Source organism: Martes martes (assembly GCF_963455335.1).
Source record: "Martes martes genome assembly, chromosome: 6".
Classification (NCBI taxonomy): domain Eukaryota; kingdom Metazoa; phylum Chordata; class Mammalia; order Carnivora; family Mustelidae; genus Martes; species Martes martes.
The window spans coordinates 83,394,328-83,415,312 of NC_137893.1; the positions used below are offsets into that span (position 1 = coordinate 83,394,328).

Consider the following 20,985-nt stretch of genomic DNA (forward strand, 5'->3'; position numbering starts at 1 on the left):
ATACAGTCAATCATCATTTCCCAGATTTATGGACTGATAAATAAGAACATTAAAGCTACAATCCTCTCTTCAGTCAAGGAGATATCAATTTAAGGAAGGCACAGTACATACTGACTCTGGTTCTGCAACCACAGGAAGGTAGATTTCCTGCAAGTTCAGGGATGCTTTAGGTCTCTTAGCACATCCGCCTGGCTCCTGTACGGCTGCTTCTCCCTCCCCCAGAACCGCCAACCGCCATCACTGAGATTCTGTCTTTGGTATTGCCTTTTTATTTTTTATTTTTTAAATTTTAAAAAAGATTTTATGTATCTGTGAGGGAGAGAGAGAGAAGAGCAAGAGCACACACGAGCAGGGGTAGGGGCAGAGAGAGAAGCAGGCTGCCTGCTGAACGAGGAACCCAACATGGGGCTTGATCCCAGGACCCTGAGATCATGACCTGAGCTGAAGTCAGGAGCCTAACTGATTGGGCCACCCAGATACCCCTAGCACTGCTTTTTTAAAGTCAGACCTGCTCTTGAATAGAAGTCCACTGGAGATGCACAAGCCCGAAACTGGAATCTTGAAGCTGAGCCCTGCAACACAACTTCAGATGGTTTACAGGTTAAAATGACTGTTAAAGCTTCATACAGTATTTCAAATCAGACCACAGCAGCAATGTCAACCATCAGTGGCATTTTATTTGGAAAGTTTCTATGTATTCCATAGACATTCACTTCCTTTCTCTTACCACCCTCCCCCCTCGTAAAAAAAAAAAAAAATCAGAAAGACTTAAAAAACTTAACATAAAAAATCTCTTACCTAGTTTCTCTAGTCTTAGGTTAAAAAAACTTCAGTGGGGCCTCCCCTTTATACAATACTGCTTTTTAAGGAGAATTCATAGTCTGTCCTTAAGCTCGCTACAGATTTCTACTCCTTCCTGGGGAAAAAATGGTCAATGTTTCTGCTGCCTTTTAATAAATTCCTTTCTTGATTATTACACATTATCATTCCCCACTTGACACCTTCTTAGAAACTTGATTGTTGGATGCATTTTTCATTTGGCAAAAATTCAATGTGGCTTTGCGTGGGATGTCTCAGTGTCAGAAACAGCAGTGTTGACGTTCTGGTTTTGAGAGGGAAAATATATATAGAGATGCATACATTCCCGGAAGAACAAATGTAGGAGACTGAAATAGGGTGTGCACAGAGTTAAGAAGGCTGATAGACACTACTTGGTTTTGAATTTTGTGGCTGTCAGCCACCAAAGCCTGCGGTGTAGGCCAGAATAGAAATCCCTGCAGGAAGAAGTTTGGTTCGGCACTATGGAATGACAGTCGGCTTCCTCTTGTTCCAAGTGCATCAGCACAGACACGCGCGAGGAGGAGCAGTATATGCTCATTTGCAATGAGAGGTTCACTGTAAGTGATCACTTATGAGCATTTCTGCAAACCCTCTGTCAAACCTAGGCACCAGGGAAAGAGAAAAGAAGCATCCTCTTAAAATATACTTCCAGCTCTAACTCACCAAGACCCCAGGTCTCCTTAGCTCTGTGATTCGCAAGGCCAAAATGAAGTTTAAGTACATGTCACTCTAGGTCATCCAGAAGCTGGTTCACTGGGGCCATCCCGGAAGATCCAGGCGTGCCCTCGAGAGCAGCAAGCCTACCCAGAAGGGTACGCCTTAACGATCTTCACGTCGTCCACAGGGCGGTCCTGGGAGTTTGTTTCCACCATTCCTACTCGATTCACCATTCCTATACCTTGGCAGACGCGGCCAAAAATGGTGTGCTTGCCATCAAGCCACTGGGTAGGGGCAAGTGTCACGAAAAACTGGCTGCCGTTGGTGTCTGGCCCTGCATTGGCCATGGCGAGGATTCCAGCCCCTGGTGGGTAATGAAAGAAAGTAAGAATAACCCCCAGAGCTCTAGCTGGGAGCATGTCCCACCATCCCAGACTTTATTCTGGCCTCCACCATTAACCACAGGACCCGGACACTCTTCCCCCGAGGGCAGGCCCTGCCTTTACACAACGGCCTGTCACCGACCTACCCCAACAACTGCACCTTCCTAGTATTGGCCTACTCCCCAGCTTCTCTATCCATGATGATCCCCACTAACCGTTGGACCATGTCCCCGATGCCCTGCAAAAACCCAGCAAGGTCTCCGGCTTCTTTGAGGAAGCTTTTGCTTATCCTATAGTTTGTAAGAGCAACAACATTCGACAGAGTCTAGAACATTCGGACCAGCACTGTGAATTACGCAGGAGAGAGAGGTATCACTCTCTCGAACCCACCAGGGCTCTTTGTGGCGCCACAGCTGGGCAGCTCCGTGGCACCCTGCCACGGTGTCAGGCATGACCCCGGAATCACACCCAAGAGTGAGCTTTCCAAATCCACTCCCCCTTCCCCCCACCCAGCACAGCCAGATTACATACTTACCCGTGAATTTCAAGTCTGGGTGAAGTTCATCCTCAAACTGCTTGCCATAGATAGATGCACCACCTCGACCTGCCAGATTAGAAGACAAGAGACCATCCATCAGTCCCATGGACTCCCTCTCAGCAAGAAGCAGTGAGCATGCCTAGTCCCCCTGCAAAGCATATGCCGCAAATACAGAGCCCAGCGGCGGAGTCCAGCACTGGCACGCCACATTCGAACCCCTGGTTTCGTTCGGGTAAGAGGTTTCCTTTCAAAATAACACCAAGAGTGTTTTCTCCTGGGTACCAGAGTAATACATATTCACTGTCAAACATGCAGAAAGCATAGAACATTATCAGAAGAACATTAAAGTTCCACAGAATCTAACCATCTATAGATAACTACCATTTTTAAGTGGATGTATTGATAGATTTCTGAATTTTTAACTTTTTAAGGAGTATTTAATTAAATTAATTAATTTTTTAAAAAAGATTTTATTTATTTATTTGACAGAGAGAGACACAGTGAGAGGGAACACAAGCAGAGAGAATGGGAGAGGGAGAAGCAGGCTTCCTGCTGAGCAAGGAGCCTGATGTGGGGCTCAATCCGGATCACAACCTACCTGAGCTGAAGGCAGATGCTTAACGACTGAGCTACCCAGGCGCCCCTTTTTTAGGAGTATTTTAGACAGGAGTGCCCCAGGACTTAACTATGTGCCCATCACAGATACTGTTCATCAATCAGCATTCCTCACCGCTGAGCTTCCATCTGTATCCCACCAACTCGGAACTCCAGGGATCCATTTTTAATGGATTAGAGACGGCACAAGAATTAAAACCTATTTGCTGTCCTTGATGTCAATGAAGGAAAATAACATTCATTTTGGTCAAAGATATCCAGCTTAAGGAAAGAAAATAACATTCATTTTGGTCAAAGATATCCAGCTTAAGGAGAACAGAGACGGTGGCCAGTGGCAAGTGGCAAAGAGGAATCCTATCACAGTAGGTGGAGTCCATTGAGAGGAGAGGTGGTATATCACAAGGATACCGTGAGGAAACATGGCATTAGGAATGATTTGCTGGCAACATCACCACCACATGCTATTTATATTATGTCCACAAGAGTGTGGTGCTGTGCACCCAGGGTCTGTTCTTAGCACAAAATGATATAACAAATACGGTTTTCCCAGTGGAAAAAAATGTCCCAACAGGAGACAACTCTTAGTCAATTATTTAGTAAAATAAATATGACTGGTTGAACTACTTTGGTTTCTCCAAGATGACAAAACAGCCTGGAACAAAATGAACACTGTGTTTATCAGCATTCTCCGCTTGCAAACGCCAGGCCACAGGGAGCTCCTCCTTCTACAGTCTTCTGTGAAAGTAGGATGTGAAAAGCACCACATCCCCCTTCTCTCCCAGGCCCTCCCAGTGAAAATCCTTGCCATTACCTTTTAGGATGTTCCACCAAAGACAGCCTGTCATAGCCCCTGATTCTGGAAGAAAACACTTTGTCTTTTTTTTTTTTTTTAAAGATTGACCCTGGGATCACAACCTGAGCCAAAGGCAGATGCTTAACTGGTTGACCGAGCCACCCAGGCGCCCCTGGAAGAAAACACTTCTAAGAGGTGCCTGGATGGCTCAGATGGAAGAAAACACTTCTCATGCGAAGAGGAATTAGGGGTGAAATCTCCTGCCTAGCCCAGCTACCTATGCTTCTGGAAAAGTACCCAACTACCGAACTTTGTAAAAATTCATTTCCCAAATTCCAACCTGCTAGCATACTTCTAAACAGCAATTAGGTGACCAGCACATGCTCTCTGACTACGGAGCTCCTGCCCGAGACTGGGGGCAGAAGGGGTGGTGAGTGAGAGTGCTAGGTCTGAAGATGAAAGAGAAGGCTGAGGGGGCCAACTGTGCTCAAGCCCTAAGCCTGGGGCTTGAGTGGGCAAGTAGCAAGTGGAGGGTGAAGTTCAGGAATGGGCTGTCCATTGGGGGCTGATCCTTGGAAATGTGATCCCTGTAAGCTGGGGGCCACCAGGATGAAAGTGCAGGGTCCCTGCCCTCTAGGAACTGAAAGCCATCACATAAACGGCCCTGTGAACAAGAGGGCTAAGGGATGGGCCGGTCAGGAGTCACAGACGAAGCCGGGGGTTTGCAGTCATCAGGAGATGGGAGGAAGGGCCCAGAGGTCCCCCTGTACTCACTAGGAAGAGTCGGACCAGCTGCAACCAGTTCAGGGGGCTCTATAGCACCATTTCTAAATATGTTATGGTTTCATAACCTAATTCAAGTCAGTAGGGTTTGCACCAGAATGTCAAACACTTCTAATCAAAACACTCCTATGGGTGCGTGGAATAGGGGAGAGATGGGAGCGGGGCCACAGCGATCTAAGAGTTTGATCGTGTGGAGAGGGCTACACAGATGCCAACGATCACATACAAAGCCGACCATCTGGAGGCTTCGCCATCAAAATTTTACCATGTGCCTCATCTGGTGTGGGTACGACAGGAACTAGGCACTGATCGGGTTTCTGAACTCTGTACCCTGGAAGTTCTTTTATTCTTCTGTCCCTTGTTTTTGACACCTAGTCTCTGTACTTAGTGTTTCAGACCTACGAAGGAGACAAAGAACATGAGGAACAACGGCACCTTCCCCTCAGGGAACAGTGTAGCAAATCCAGTCCCAGAGCCCATGTCCGTAGCCCCTGAACTCTGTGCTCCCCCCACTCCTGCAGCTAACAACGGCCTCAAAGAATCACATCTTGGCCTCGGGGAACCACTGCGGTGACCAAGAGTCTGTCACCTCCATGCATTCTCCCTTCTACCACCTCTGTATGCGTCCCTAAACAAATGTATTGTTGCTCTGCATGTTTTTAGGGTTACACAAATGCTATTAGACTCGATGTGTTCTTCTGCAATGAGCTTTTCTGTGTTTACCACTCTAAGTGATGTTTACACATTTGGCTCTGAGCAGCTCTCTCTAGTATTCATTCCACTACATGACTGTTAACACCAGTCTTCTCTATGCCGATGGATATTCAGGATCCTTTCTGGGTGTTTTTGCTGTTATGAACCACGCTACAGTAACCACGCTCGTACTGTCTCCCAGATGCACATACAGGCACTCAGGGGTTACGCCTCACGGCGGACAGGCGGGGTCACAGCTTGAACAGCTCCCCATTATGACATGTCCTCGAATATCTTGCCAGAAGTGGCCTATCTACACTGTTCACTCTTACTGCTCTAGGTCCTCCAGCCAGACTTTCTAACATTTGTCAGCCTGAGAGGTGTCAGACTGCTTGTGTTTTAACCTGCATGTCCTTGAAGGTGTGCAGAATTTCATGTTTACTGACTATTTACCTTTCGACCTCTGGGAACAGCCACTTATCTACTGAGTGGTTTGACATTTTTATATATATATGTATGTGTGTATATATATGTATGTATGTATACATACACACATACATATACATATATATATGTATGTATGTACGTATACATACACACACTCACACATACAAAATTGGTGTATTATTAGGATTCGTATTCTGGATACTAATCCTTGGTCAGTGACTGCTTTTGCAAATACTTTCTTCCAGTGGATTTTTTTTCACTCTTTTTGGGGTCTTCTGATGCACAGAATTTTTTGCAGGTGAAATTCATTCTTTTTTTTTTTTTTAAGACTTTATTTATTTATTTGTCAGAGAGAGAGAGAGAGAGAGGGAGAGAGAGAGAGAGCGAGCACAGGCAGAGGCAGAGGGAGAAGCAGGCTCCCCGCCAAGCAAGGAGCCCGATGTGGGACTCGATCCCAGGACGCTGGGATCATGACCTGAGCCGAAGGCAGCTGCTTAACCAACTGAGCCACCCAGGCGTCCCTCATTCATCTTTTTATGGTCTGTGCTTCTGCTCTAAAAAAAATTTCTCTTATCCCCCGGACTCCTCTGAGGTCTCCTTTTCCTGCTCACTACCTGTGGAAACCTCTCACAGTGAACTGGAGTGGCCCCTAAGCCATGCATGGTGGTCTCTCACACAAAGATTACCACACTTGGTGCTACTTATCCCCTCCGGTCCCATGCCACAGCTGATGGGACCACGGATTAATATCTAGCCCCAAAGTGGTCACGGGTGGGCCAATGGCCCATTAGGAGGCCTAGGTGAAAGCTCTGCCTGAGGCACCTGACACCAGAAGGCAATTGACCAAACCAACCAAAAATCTCTCTTCTGGCAAGAGAGCATCTAACTGCAGGTTAGCTGTCCTCTGAGGATTTCTAACACCTTCTCCATGCTCTGCCTCAACTTCAGAGACAAGGGAGGCAGGTACTAACCAATTCCTTTCGCAACTAAGAGTGGTCAGATGACCCAGCTCTGACCTACTGAAACAAAGAGAAACCTGCTCAGTAGTTTCTGGGAAAGCTACAGCTTTCCTGATAAAAAGGGACAAACACACTCCTATTGTCTTTCACCCGTAGCTCTTTCCCCATCTTCCTTCTTTGAAAGCAGAGGTGATGTCAGGAGCAGCAGCAGCCATCTTGCAACCATAAGACAAGTTTGAGATCAAAGGCAACACATTCACAATGGTGGAATGGAGAGACATAGCAAACCTGGGTCCCTGACAACTCTGCTGGGCAGCTGAACCAATGCCTGAAACTACTTACCTTCAGACATTTGTTATGTGAGGAAAAAACAAAAGCTCTCCTCCTTTAAGTCCTTGCTGTGGAGTTGTGTTACTTGTAGCCAAAAGCATCTCAAACTGATACAATCTATTAGTACAGAGTCTTCAGAAGGGAGAACTAATTGGTAGAGCTGCTGTTGGGTTTACCAGGGCAAATGCCAGATACCAGATCTACCATAGGAAATGATGCTACCAAGAGGCTTTGTAGTTCTTAGGAGTACTCTCTTCCTCACTTGCCCGTGGGGCCAAAGAGTTTCAGATTTCTCTTCCAACTCCATTACTTACTGGCTGTGTAACCTTAAGCAAGATACCGACCCTCTTCAAGCCTCAGTTTCCTTATCTGAAAAATAGGAATAGCGGTAGTGCCTCTGTCTCACAGGCTTGTTAGGAGACAGTTAAAGGAAGCTCATCATCACTGATAATACTGCATTTGCTTCATGTTTTACACTATGGGGATTTCTGTGCACTCAGATAACCTAGGCATCTTCTGGGAGAGGGAACTGCAGATAGAGACGAACAGTTCACCCTGGGGGCTGGCCTGCCTGGGTTTGCTGCAGTTCCTCCGTCGGCAAACCACCACCACTCCCTCGCTCTCCCGGCTCTGTGAGTGTAACTCTGCTTCTTATTTCACTGACAGACCCTGTGAGTGTAACTCTGCTTCTTACCTTACTGACGCAAAAGCAGAGGCCTCTCACCACCAAATCCACTTCCCTTCCTATGGGTCCATCCATTTACCATCCTTCCTCCCTTATTGATACATTGTATGAATTTGCTGTTCATCCAGCCAACCCATCATTACCTATCAAATCAATCCCATTCACCTTTAAGGAACTTTGCAACTATAATTCCTCCCAGTCCTGTATCAAGTTTTCTTTCTAGTGGATCATTCCTGTCAGCATAAAAAAAAAAGTGGTATTAATATTTCCTGTCTTAAAAAATAAACATAAAGCTCCATCTCCAAGTATCCATCCCCCTATGTCTCCGCATCCCTTCACAGAAAAACTCAAAAAAAAGCTGTCAGCACTTGGTGTCTTGGCTTCCTCTCCTGCCTCTCAACGTTCACTATCCGTTCAGACTTTTGCCCTTACCGCTCCACAACCTGGCTCTTGTCAAAGCCATCAGTGACCGCCATGTCATTAAATTCAATGGTCAATCCTCGGGCCCCACCTTGCCTGCTCCACGAGCAGCATCTAACAGCTGATGTCACCCCTCTTGAGATCCCACCTTACTGGTGGCTCCCCCTTTTCTCTACTGGCTCCTTCTCTTCTGCCCCCTCTCCTTGCATAAATTAGACCTGCACTGATGTCTGAAGACCTCCCCTTCCAAACCTGCTCCCTTGCCCCTTTAACTTTCATGGTGTTACCCCAACCAATGTACTGAATGTCTAGCTCTGTCTTCGCATCTGCTTCCCAGAGGACCAGAACCAAAAGAAAACCTAGTCCAAATACAAAAAGCTGTGGCTTTGACAACAACGAAAGCTCTCAATTGGTCTCCTTGCTTCCAGGCTTGTCTCCTCCTTTCCACGCCAGTTGATTCTCCACATGGAAGCCAGGAGGATTCTTTTAGAACAAGCCTCATCAGAGCAGTCCTCTGCTCAAAATCCTCCAGTGACATTTCATCACAATTAGTACAATATCCAAAGTCTTCATGACAACGTATGAGACTCCAAGACCTGGTGCTCTGCTACCCTCCAAAGGCGTCTCTTACCACTCTTCCCCTCATTCACCTGTCTAGCCACACTGGTCTATGCTCTTTCTTTCTTTTTTAAAAGATTTTATTTATTTATTTGACAGAGAGAGAGACAGTCAGAGAGGGAACACAAGCAGCGGGCAGTGGGAGAGGGAGAAGCAGGCCTCTCGCTAAGCAGAGAGCCCAATGTGGGGCTCGATTCCAGGCCCCTGGGATCATGACCTGAGCCGAAGGCAGACACTTAACAACTGAGCCACCCAGGCGCCCCTGGTCTGTTGCTGCTTCTTGCCAAGCACACTCTGCTCTAAGGCCTCTGACTGCTGTACCCCCTGGAGTGTCCTTGCCCCTGACACTCTCAGGCTCACTACTTCACTTTATTCAGAGCTCTGCTCAAATGCCATCTTATCAGAGAGGTCTTCCCTAATCGCACTATCCGAAATAGCACCTCTCTCGCTCTGTCGCAGGGATTCTCAACTCAGGGTGACTTTGCCCCTTACTAACATGTGTGGAGACATTTTTAGTTGTCACATGGAGGGGTTCTACTGGCATCCAGCATGGTGAGGTCAGGGATATAGCTAAACATCCTACAATGCACAGACAGCCCTCTACAGCTAAGAATTATCCAGCCCAAGACGTCAATAGTGCCAGGGCTGAGAATCCCTGCTTATACAGTATTTCTTCCATATCACGTGTCATGACCTGATAGTAATATCATGTACTTAGTTGTTCACTGTCTTTCCTGCCAGAACTTGAGCTTCACAGGGGCTGTCTTATTTACTGTTTTCTCTCCCCAGCTCTTAGAACAATGCCTGGAATATGGCAGGAGTCCAAAAGACATTTATTAAATAACAACCAAAATAAATAATAAATGACATCTTTTTAAGCTCCTATTTTGTGTCATGCCTGTAGCGGCCATTTTACAAACACCAGCTCATTTACAGCTCACACAACCAAACCGCACTCTGCATTTATAGCTCAGAAGGCTCAGTGATTTATGTTATGTCTACATTTAATAAGTGTTCCTGTGAAGTTCAGAGTCAACCCCAAACCCACCGGGCTCTGCAACCCAGGTTGTTCACCCCATGCTATGGGACCTTGCCATACACTACTGCTGAGTTACATTTCCCCACATATTTTTCTTATCCCAGACCCAAGAAACTCTGGAACCCAAAACGGTTCCAGAATGATGTTAGATCAAATCTGAACTCCTGTCTGGGTGTCTCCATGAACTGGTCTGAGCTTAGGCACCATGCTAATTACTCTCTGCACTTTGTCCCCAGTTGCCCCTTAACTGTTTCCTAAACATTTGTCCTGGACATGAAGAGGTGGCTAGATGATGTCACAGAGCCAGTCTAGCATGTGAGACACAACATGTGGAGTACTGGGCTCTCCTTCACCCTCGACAGGTCTCCCCATCACTTGTGCCTCTGCTCTGTATTCTTTCTTCCTAAATCTAAAATGCCTTTCCCTGTCCTCCTAAGAGTTAAAATTCTACATTTCCTGGGTGCCTGGGTGGCTCAGTTGGTTGGGCGACTGCCTTCAGCTCAGGTCATGATCGTGGAGTCCTGGGATCAAGTCCCACATCAGGCTCCCTGGTCAGTGGGGAGTCTGCTTCTCCCTCTGACCCTCTCCCCTCTCAAGCTCTCTCACTCACACTCTCTCTCTCTTTCTGAAATAAAAAAAGTCTATTAAAAATTTTTTGAAAAAAAAAAAAAAATTCCACATTTCCTTCAAGGCTCACCTCACAATATGCCTCCATTCCATGCTAATCCCACTCCACTGTACTTTTTCTCTTTTGATGAATTAGTCCAACCTCTGTTATATGCATTACCTAGAGCGTGCCGCCATAAATTTGCATAGCATATTATTACTTTCGAGTTGTTTCTTATAAGAACTATCTTGTCTTCCTGGCAGAGAAGGGAGCACTACAAGGAAAAGAGAATGCCTTGGCTTCGAATGCTTAAGTTTCTTCATGGGACTTAGAATAGCACAGGATACCCAGCGGACTCTTAGCAAATAGTCATCAAATGAATAAAATTAACAATGAGCTTGCTGTTCACCACGTTCAATCTCAGGTGTTTCCGGGGCTACCAAGAGGAGACGTGAAATCAGAGGGAGGGTAATGCACGACATAATCAGCACGTAATTAATCACCACAATCACGCCAGCTGGGGAGCACTGAGAGCCACAGCGCAGAGCACGAAGAGCCAAAAGAAGGGCTTGACAGGCTGCCACGTCTTACAGGGAGGAGAGAAAGCGAAGAAGTCAGTAGAAGCACATAAAAAGACATTCGGACAGCTAAGGAAAAAGCTGGCGTACAATTCTTAGAAGAAGAGAAATTTAAAAGCAGGAAAATGGTTTAAAATCCAGCAGGCAATCAAAGGTATTCAAATTGAGAAAACCCCCAGCAAAGGCATGTAAGAAAAAACTGTGGAAAGAACGGCTGCAGAGTAGCCAGACGGAGGGACAGGTGGGGACAGAAATAGTACACTGGCTTGTTGATGAGCCCAGGATGCCTCATGCTGCTCATTTAAGATGTTTAGCAAAAAACGTGTCACCTAATCAGTGAGTGGTTCACATCAGTGACCCAGGAGGGCCTAACTCTTGTTTGCCTTCTACAGCAGACCTGCCAGCTCCATCATTCATTATACTTGAGGCTGGATAAAAATTACTTGGAAATCTTTTGACTGATTCAATCTCATTAAATCGCATCATGGTGGGGCGCCTGGGTGACTCAGTCGTGAAGCGTCTGCCTTCGGCTTGGGTCGTGATCCCAGGGTCCTGGGATTGAGCCCTGAATCGGACTCCCTACTTCATGGGGAGCCTGCTTCTCCCTCTCTCTCTGCCTCTCCCCCTGCTCGTGTTCCCTCTCGCTGTGTCTCTGTCAAATGAATAAACAATATCTTAAAAAAAATTGCTTCATGGAAATGTGACATTATGAAGGATTACAAACCAATTATAGAAATATAGGGGAGCTCTGCCATGAGCAACTCACATCGGAAGTCACTTCCAATTCTTGTACCCTCATCATGGACTCTCTCAGCTTACCAGTATTATGAATTAAAATTTTATCTTATGACAAGAGAGAAGACGAAGACAAGAAAGAAATACATCAAAGTGTTTACAGGACACTTTCAGATAAAGAAGTGGAGGGCCACCTAGGAGGCTCAGTCAGTTAAGCGTCTGCTCAGATCATGATCTCAGGGTCCTGGGATCCAGCCCCCTGGGCTCTGTGCTTAGCATGGGGTCTGCTTCCCTCCCTCTCTCTCTCTGCCCCTCTCCCTCCCATCCCCTGTGTGCTCTCTCTCCCTCTCTAAAATAAGTAAAGAAATCTTAAAAAAAAAAAAAAAAAAAAAAGGTGGAGTGAGGCAGGCTTAGCCCCTGCCTCCCCTAATACCTGATGACACAAACACACAAAATTTCATTTGTTTCCAAGCCCCAAATTCACCAGCATCAACCAAATAAAAAGGAAACAAACTTATTACAAACATCCTGAAAAGAGTCACCAAGGAAAGAAATGAGAGTTTCTTCTGCCTGCACTCCCTAAAAGTGGTAATCAGGAAAGAAGGAGTGTAACCCAGAGGATTCTTACAAATACCCTCCAATGCTGAGAAGCCAGTAGGAGGGTGGATGGGCTGGCGAGGCTGGAAAAGTTAGAGCAGTCCCTGAGGGCAGAAGCCTGTGCATACTACCAGGGCTTGGGAGCAACATGGCAGGCTACCAGCACCAGGCAACTTGTGGGGCGTGGGGGAGCCCTGGGCCGTGATGGGGTTCAGGTCAAACTACCCCCAAATATGGTGCTTTGGCATACTGACTGTCAAGTTCAAGGAATCTGAGAAACATCAGGTACAAGAAGGACATTCTGACCTTCCCCGGAAGTAGGTCCTAAGACCCTCATGTAAGAGGTGCTGTCCCTATAGCTGGGGGAAAAGAACATCTCATCTCTAAGACAGAAGGACCCCCGGAGGAATCTGAAAGAACAGGCCCTGCTGCTTCCCTCAGTTTATTTTTTTAGACTCCCTTCATCCTATCACATATTCCCATAAATTTCCACTCTTCGTCAAACCTAGCACAAAAACACTCAGGTACAGCCACTTCTTTGGGTCTTCATTTCTTTATCAAGGCCACAGTGTCATCAAAACTTAACAGCAAACAGGGGCACGTGGGTGGCTCAGTCGGTTCAGCGTCTGTCTTTGGCTCAGGTCCTAATGTCCTGGGATGGAGACCAGCCTCAAGCTCCTTGCTCAGCGGGGAGTGTGCTTCTCCCTCCCCTTCTGCCCCTCCCCCCTGCTTGTGCACAAATGCTTGTGCGCAAATGCCTGTGCGTGCACGCGTACTCTCTCCCTCTTGCTCTCTCTTGCAAATAAACAAAATCTTTAAAAACAAAAAAAAACTTAGCAAACAGATACGTATGCTTTTCTCTCATTAATCTATTTGGTTACAGAGACCCAGCTATGAATGAAAAAGGGTAGGAGGATCTTTTTCCTCCGCCACAGCTATTCTCAGGGGACCACCCAGAGTCCCAGGTTGGGGGAGAGGGATACCACTGGTTGGTATCCCTTTAATGGAGGGATGCCCTTTAATGGAGGCTGGGAAAACCAGAAGCTAGCCCTCCCAAGGTGCGTTCAGCCTTAGCTCTCCTCCCCACCTCATCAGGCTGGAATAAAATGGAAAGAAAGCAACCTAGCATCTGGAACGGGGAAGACAATTGTCTTCCCCACCCCGCCCCAACAAAGGTGGGGACAAGGACAAAGAGAATCCACTTACAGTGTATCTGAGCAGATAAAAAGTAGGGACAGCATCAGTGCCGACATTAAGCATGGATAAGATGAAAAGAGATGGCACAGAAACTATGCAAACATATGACAAACGGAAGGAGAAAAAGAAAGCGTGTAAGTAAAAAACAAAACAAAACAAAACACACACCTCAGGAACTCAGTCTGGGAGAAAAGAGAGTCCACAAAGGGCTTCTCCACAGTTGTCTCAAAACTAGAGATGCTTCAACAGAAATAAGAATCCAGGGGTGCCTGGGTGGCTCAGTGGGTTAAGCGTCTGCCTTCAGCTCAGGTCCTGATCTCAGGGTCCTGGGATCAAGCCCTGCATTGGGCTCCCTGCTCAGTGGGGAGCCTGCTTCTCCCTCTGCTTCTGCCCTTCTCACTCTGCCCACCCCCACCCCACTCTTCTTTCTCGTGCTCTCTCTCTCTCTCAAATAAGTAAAATCTTATAAAACGAAAGAAGAATCCAATAAAACAAGAGCTCAAAGACAACATAATAAATCAACAGATCAAGGTGAAAAGATTGCGGAGCTAAGGAAACAGTGAGAGCCCAATGACAGCAATACGGAGCTAATCAATCACACAGAGCAGTAAAGAACAGAACAGACATGACTAAAAGTTGAATAAGGCACAGAGTAAAGGTCTGATACTAATTCAGTGGATGCGGGGGAAAAAATAGAAAAACATCATCTCACACCCTCAGAAGAAATGTAATAGACAGGGAAGGCAGAGGTCATGAAACAAGAGAATAACTGGTTTCCTGAAATACAAAATCAGAGCAAGTAACAGAGAAAACACTCAAAAACACAAATCAAAACATTTTCCCTGAGCTGAAGGAAGGAGTTACTCTGGCCTCAGAACTCTCCAAAGCCACACTTAAAACCAGAAGGCAACAGAGCAGAACTGCTGAAAACTGAGGGGATGAGTGTGGCCCAAGAACAGCAGACCCAGTCATGGTCTTTTTCAAATTCTCAAACCAGACTGAGTTACCAAATATAACATCCCGCAGCCCTTGCAATACAAACCACTCACCAGGAAATTCTGCCCTCCAGCACCTGGGAACGGAAAAGCCTAATGGTGGGCACCGAACCCTCGGAAATGCAGGACCCGTACTACAGCCGAGGGAATCATGCACAGGGTGGAAAATGTACTGACAAGGAAAAATAGTAATGACAAAAAACAAGAGCAAGGGAGAGTGTGAGGTAATAAAATATATACGGATATATCTACATGGATCTATATGCCTGTCCCTGGTTCACAGCAAGGAGCTCCTATTGTCATTTCCTAAGTGATAAGAACACTAGGAATATCTGTGGTTCTCACACTTAGTCTTTGTCCCTGAAACAGGGCTTCTAAAACCCTTTTGAATTCCTGAGTGATAAGGGCATGAAAAACATTTTTTGTTCTAATGAGGCAGGTAGACTCCCAAATGGCCCCTGGGTGGGGACTGGTCACCAGAAAGACCAAAGGCCCCTGGGTGGGGCCTGGTCACCAGAAAGACCAAGCTAAGATTAGAATTTTCAAACCCCACTACCCTCTGCTTCTCCAGAGAGGGGAGAAGAGCTGGAAATGGAGGTAATGATTGGTCATACCTACAAGAAGCTGCCTCTGCAAAATCCCAAGAGTATCAGGTTCAGAGAGCTTCTAGGTGGGCAAACACAGCCCTTCCAGGAAGATGACAGACCCAAATTCCATAGGGACAAAAGCTCCTGCCCACGGGACCCTCCCAGATCTCACCTTATTTATCTCTTCATCTGGTTGTTCATCTGTATCCTTTACCATATCCTTTAATAAACTGGTAAACGTGGTTCCACAAGTTCTGTGAGCTGCTCTGGCAATTAATGGAACCCAAGGAGGGGGCTGGTTATTGGAACATCTGATAACCTAGGTTTGAGACTGAAGTGGGGTAGGGAGCAGGGGGCAGTCTTGTGGGACTGGGCCTTAACCTGTGGGATCTGATGCTATCTCTGGTTAGATGGTGTTGGAACTGAACTAAATAGTAAGACACTCACTTGATGTCACAGAACTGCTTGTTGGGGGTAAACCTCCATGCATTTGGTGACCAGAAGTGTCAGAAGTGAAGTGATCTGTGTGAGTAGTAAAGGAGACATGTAAGAGAAAAACACAAAAGGGAAGAACTAGGTTTCTCCCAACACAGAAGGCAGACAAAATGGAGTTCTTCCTAAACAACAAGAATGAGTAGAAATTTAAGTACTAATTGCCCCATCCTTCATAGCAGGAAACCAACTTTTTGATTATATATATAAATAGCATGCATGACATAGCCTATTGAAATTATTTCCGTTTAGCTAGTTATCCATCCATCCTTTTGACTACGTATCTGAAAAGAAAAATGTCTAGAATAATGGCCACCAAGAGTTAACATTAATTGTTTCTAAGAAGTGGGAATGTTGGGGCGCCTGGGTGTCTCAGTTGGTTAAGTGTCTGCCTTCAGCACAGGTCATGACCCCAGGGTCCTGGGATGGAGGCCCACATGGAGGCCTGCATCAGGCTCTCTGCTCAGCGGGATGTACGCTTCTCCCTCTTCCTCTGCCCCTCCCCCTGCTCGTATTCTCTCTCTTGCTCTCTCTCTCTCAAATAAATAAATAAAATCTTAAAAAAAGAAAAAAAAAGAAGTGGGAATGTTGCAGGAATAATCACTAATAGTGTTAGAAATCTTTAAGAAGTATATTTATGAGTGTTCTTTTTTGTAGTTTCCTATATATACTGTATTTTCAAAAAAGATTTTACTTATTTATGTTGAGAGAGAGTGATCAACCAGGGAGAGGGGCAGAGGGACAGAGAATCTCAAGCAGACTCCACTCAGAATACACAGCTTGCATGGGGCTCAATCTTACCACCCGGAGATCATGAGCTGAGCCGAAATCAAGAGTCTACTGAGGGGTGCCTGGGTGGCTCAGTGGGTTAAGCCTCTGCCTTCAGCTCAGGTCATGATCTCAGGGTATGGGATCAAGCCCCGCATCGGACTCTCTGCTCAGTGGGGAGCCTGCTTCCCCACTCTCTCTGCCTGCCTCTTTGCCTACTTGTGATCTCTCTCTGTCAAATAAATAAATAAAATCTTAAAAAAAAAAAAAAAAAGTCTACCGACTGAGCCACCCAGGTGCCCCTACACTGTACTTTTTACACATGTCCATATACATTAAAGAAACTGAATGCCTCTGGTCATAAAGGATAGACAGAGAACAACTGACAATGACAAAGAAGAACAAGGATAAGAAAAAAGACTGCCACAGAGAGTATCAAATCTATCTAAAGGCAAAAAAGCAGGAGCAGGAATCAGCGGAAAGAAGATGCAGACTGAGAAGCAAGGGGACTTGAAACTAACGTTAGCAGCCACTGATTTCACTAATAAATCCCATCTAAATGACAGTAACTCCCAGATTTGGACCTCCATCCTAGACGTTTCCATGAACTCCACACTCGTATCCCCTTACTTATTCAACATCTCTACCTGAAGATCTGACAAGTATTTTAAATGTAATGTATCCAAAACTAAAACCAAATTCTTGATTTTTCCCCTCTGCACGTGCTCCTCTCTCAGCCTTCCCTATTTTGCTGAATTCAGCCAAGGTCGGCTTAATTATACCTGTTCCTGTTGGGTCACCTCCCTGGATCATGAAGTCTTTGATGATCCTGTGAAACTTCGTGCCATTGTAGTAACCTCGACGTGCCAACTCAGCAAAATTCTTACAGGTCTTCGGAGCATGCTTCCAGTACAACTCCAGCACAATGATCCCCATGCTGCAGGGGGAGAGGAAAGTAGAGCTCCAGTCAGGAACAAGGTCACAGCAACAGTAATGTTATGGGACTGATCCAGGACTCTATATTTTCAAGCTTATATTAAGTAATGAAATTGTAATACACATCGGATTTCACGCCAGGCAAAGGAAAACATCACAATCACAATGTAAATAACATAAACACAGATATCTTCTTTGAGTAAAACACACAGGAGGTTCTGGTACTTCTTTTAAACAAAATAATTGTGGACAACTAAAAAAAAATTCGCACTAGCTTTATATATTAAAAAAATCTTTGGTCGTGGGAAACCAATATAACCAACTCTTAAATTAGGGGGGAAAATTACACTTAATTTGTAATTTTTTTTAAGGAGGACATTAACATATCAGGAATTTATACTTATTTATACATGCATGAGTTTCTGGGTCGGGGTAGAAACTGGGTAATGGGAAACAGGAAGGCTTTCAATGAGTATCTTCTTTTAAACTTTTGCATTTTTGAAACAGTAAATATATTACCTATTTGTAAAAATTTTAATGTGGAAAAAAAAGTACAGTTTGCGTGTGTATTTAGGAGGGGGTGCAACAATCGAAAAACCTGATTATTTCAAATCTCTAACCTACCAAATGGGATGAGCACTTTTCCCCCTGAAGTACACCAAAGGAAAAGGAAAAAGCAAAAGACTTTAGACAGGTGCCTTCCCCTCCACTCCATCACTCACCTAGATTTTAAGCTCGAAGAATGTGAAAATTGAGGCAACTCTGGATAGCCTGGATACCCAGTGCCAAGCACTGTGTAAGCACTCTATAAATGTGTGTGTGTGTGTGTGTGTGTGTGTGTATAAAATCTGCTAGAACATAGCTTTCTAAAACCCTTTCTACCAGCAATTCATCCTTCACACTACTAAAATTCAACAGGGGTTAACACCTACTCTGTACAAGTTCTAGGTGCTTTTGCCCTCATAGAGCTTATATTCTGGTGCAAATTTTTTTAAATACAGGGAGTAACTTTTTGGAATGGCAATCAGGAAATACCTATACAACTCTGAAATCTGCATACCTGTTGGCAGCAATTTCAACTTCAAAGTATTCTATAGCAAAACTTACAGATGTGCCTAAGGATCCAGTATGTGCAAGGGTCTTTATTCCAGTATTTATCATAACAAAAAACAAAAGGCAATTTAAGTGTCCCTCAAAGAGGAAATGACTAAAATACAAAATAGCAATAATATGGGAAGCCATATTAACAACTGAAAGGAAAGCAAATTATAGGAAAAAATATATATACAGTATGATCACGATCCTGTTTTTAAGAAACAGAACATTAAAAAAATGTTTATACATTCACAGAGAAAGATGTAGGTCATCCAAAGAACTATTAACTATTTCCACAGGAAGAGGTGGATTTCATTTATTCTACACTGCATGGATTTAAATTTCAATTTATTTTGTAACTTAAAAATGTTAACAGGTGAATTCAGAAAGTACTTACAAGTTGAGGCTTGAAGAAGTAGAATTTTGCCATACACGGTGGGGAAGATGACCAGAGAGCAAAAGCAGCACCTGAGAACCGTGTTCTGCAGGAAAACAGCATGGGGGAAAGCAGAAAGTAGAGAACTAGGGCCTGGACCTAGGCTACTGGTGTGGGGATGGCAGATGTAGCTAGAGAGCTAGGCAAAGGCCAGATGAGAAAAAAAAACACCTTGAATGTCAGACTACGACTAATCTGATATTGCTGTAGCAGTAAGAAGTTACTTGAGGTTATTTGTCCTACTTCCGAAAGATAGGACTATCTCCAAAGAGGCAATGGAATCAATCAATGGGGCTAAAGAACGGAGCAAGTGAGGCAGACAGACCGGGCTCCAGATGAGGTTCCCCTACTTACTAGATATACGGGTTTGGTCAAATCATTTAATCTGTGAATTCTGTCGTTTCCCCTGCTAAAATGGGAGAGAAAGTGGAATAACACCTGCATGATTTGAGTTGCTAAGTGGATTAAACTAAGTGAGATGCTGTACGTCAGGGGACGGGGACTAGAGGGCTGGTGCTCAATGATACCGCTCTTTGACAGTGGGGAAATGTGCTTCTTCCTATGCCTTTGTAGTAATTTGTTTATCCAGCTGAACTATTAACAACGTTAGTAGTTACAGATCTGCCCCTTTCACTACACTTCAAGGTCCTAAATGCAAGGCGGCGTGTCTCCTGCAGCTATACCCTGATTCCAGTCCCGACGTCGCCTGCTTGTAGACTCAACACACGCTCATCGAACGAAGGGATGAATGAACCAGGGGGTGGAAGGAGGGCAACCAGGCAGCTGTCGCTGAGGTTTCAGGGAAAGCCGGTGCGGAGCTCGGACGCGGGCGCTGGCGGTCCCCATTCAGCCCACAGGCGGCCCCCACGGCCGTCCCTGCACGCTTCCCCACGAGGAGGCCGTGCTCCCGGGGGAGCGCACGGGGAACCCTGCCCCGTGGCAAAGCCCGGGCTCCGCGTTGCCTCAGCCAGCTGAGCCCCAGAGTTCCGACCCCTCTCACCTGGTCTCCAAGTATACGTTGGGCGGCTGCCAGGAGTCTGGGGGGATCGCCGCCATAGCGCCGCCGACGGAATCTTGAAGCAAAGCTACTTCCGGTGTTGGTTCCGGGGGACCCTCCGCTGCTGCGCACACTTCCGGTCTCCGTCGTTCAACCTTTGCGATGCCAAGATTTGGGGGGCTGAGACAAGGATGAAGAAGGATCCCCCTTCCAAGGCCGGGAAGCTGGGATGCGAGGCGAGAAGAAGCTGATGGCAAGGACGGAGAAAAGTGCAAGCTCCATCGTAGAGGTGGTCTCTAGGTTGAAGAGACCGCGACACTCTCCGGACGCTCTGATTGGTTCGTTTAGGCGTGGAAGGCGGGAACAACCAGCAAATCTGCACTCCGATTGGAATTAATATCCTAACTTTCAATTGGAATGATTGCCCAGTTCCACAAAAGGGCAAGGTCCTGAAAGGGGATGGGAATGAGTTGCTAGTTTCTGACCTTTGTAAGGCGCTGTACAATTTGCGTAACACTACACTTTATTCTTATCTACTCCACAAAGCAGTCCTGTAAAGAAGATAATATTGTTCCCATTGTTGAGGTGTGAAAACTGAGACCCAGCGGTGAGGTGACTTGCTCATTTGTCCATAGCCATACAGCAAACTCGAGCCTCCAGCTTCCAAAGAGTTAGGGAGAGTGGAAGGGGAAGGGCCAGGAAGAAAATGAGGAGGAAAAAGAGAGACGGGAGAACGAAGATCAAAGGGATGAGGGCTAAAGCAGGGCTCAGAGTGACTGGCTGGGATAGATGGGGTAGAAGGTTGTTGAGGGTTTGTTCAGGACTAAAGAGAGGCAAAGTAGAAGTCCTGCGAGGTTTGGAGGAAGGACGAGAAGGAAATGGGGTAAGTAATCATATGTTTTAGATGCTTTGCACACTGGGTAATAATGATGTTAGCCAATGAATTCTTACTTTATGTCAAGCATCGAGTTAAGCACTCGTGTGTACTTTCACATGGTTAAAATCAAACACAAATGGAGACCAGACTTGAAAATCTCCTGAGCAGGCAAACTAGTTTAGTCATATAAGCAAATCTTAATTTAGCTTGTTCTGTAAAATAAGCAAAACTTAACTTGGGCCACTTCTTGTTAACGCCTCTGAAAATCAAAAAGGAAACTTAAAGTGT

The 20,985-nt window shown here is 45.6% G+C and overlaps 1 protein-coding gene across 2 annotated transcripts; it reads right to left on the bottom strand.

Annotated features, from left to right (window-relative positions):
• Nucleotides 1-655: 655 nt before the first annotated feature.
• PPIL1 (peptidylprolyl isomerase like 1) lies at nucleotides 656-20,141 on the bottom strand. 2 transcript variants are annotated; one of them, XM_080807105.1, is made up of 5 exons: nucleotides 19,824-19,919; nucleotides 18,785-18,869; nucleotides 17,139-17,293; nucleotides 2,416-2,484; nucleotides 656-1,861 (listed from the first exon to the last, which is right to left on the bottom strand). In XM_080807105.1, the coding sequence occupies exons 3-5, from the start codon at nucleotides 17,290-17,292 to the stop codon at nucleotides 1,641-1,643; spliced, it is 444 nt and encodes a 147-aa protein (XP_080663231.1). In that variant the 5' UTR covers nucleotide 17,293; nucleotides 18,785-18,869; nucleotides 19,824-19,919; the 3' UTR covers nucleotides 656-1,640. The 2 variants fall into 2 exon arrangements, with proteins under 2 accessions (XP_080663231.1, XP_080663230.1); XM_080807104.1 differs by lacking the exon at nucleotides 18,785-18,869 and having other exon boundaries at nucleotides 19,824-20,141.
• Between the last annotated feature and the right edge of the window lie 844 nt (nucleotides 20,142-20,985).

Bases quoted from the DNA above. Each gene is read 5' to 3' on its own strand.
- PPIL1 (XM_080807104.1), bottom strand. From the start codon at position 19,879: ATGGCGGCGATCCCCCCAGACTCCTGGCAGCCGCCCAACGTATACTTG. The intron at 17,294-19,823 runs GTGAGAGGGGTC...CTCCCCCTGCAG, and splicing joins AACGTATACTTGGAGACCAG to CATGGGGATCATTGTGCTGG. The intron at 2,485-17,138 runs GTATAATTAAGC...CTAATCTGGCAG, and splicing joins AGGTGACCCAACAGGAACAG to GTCGAGGTGGTGCATCTATC.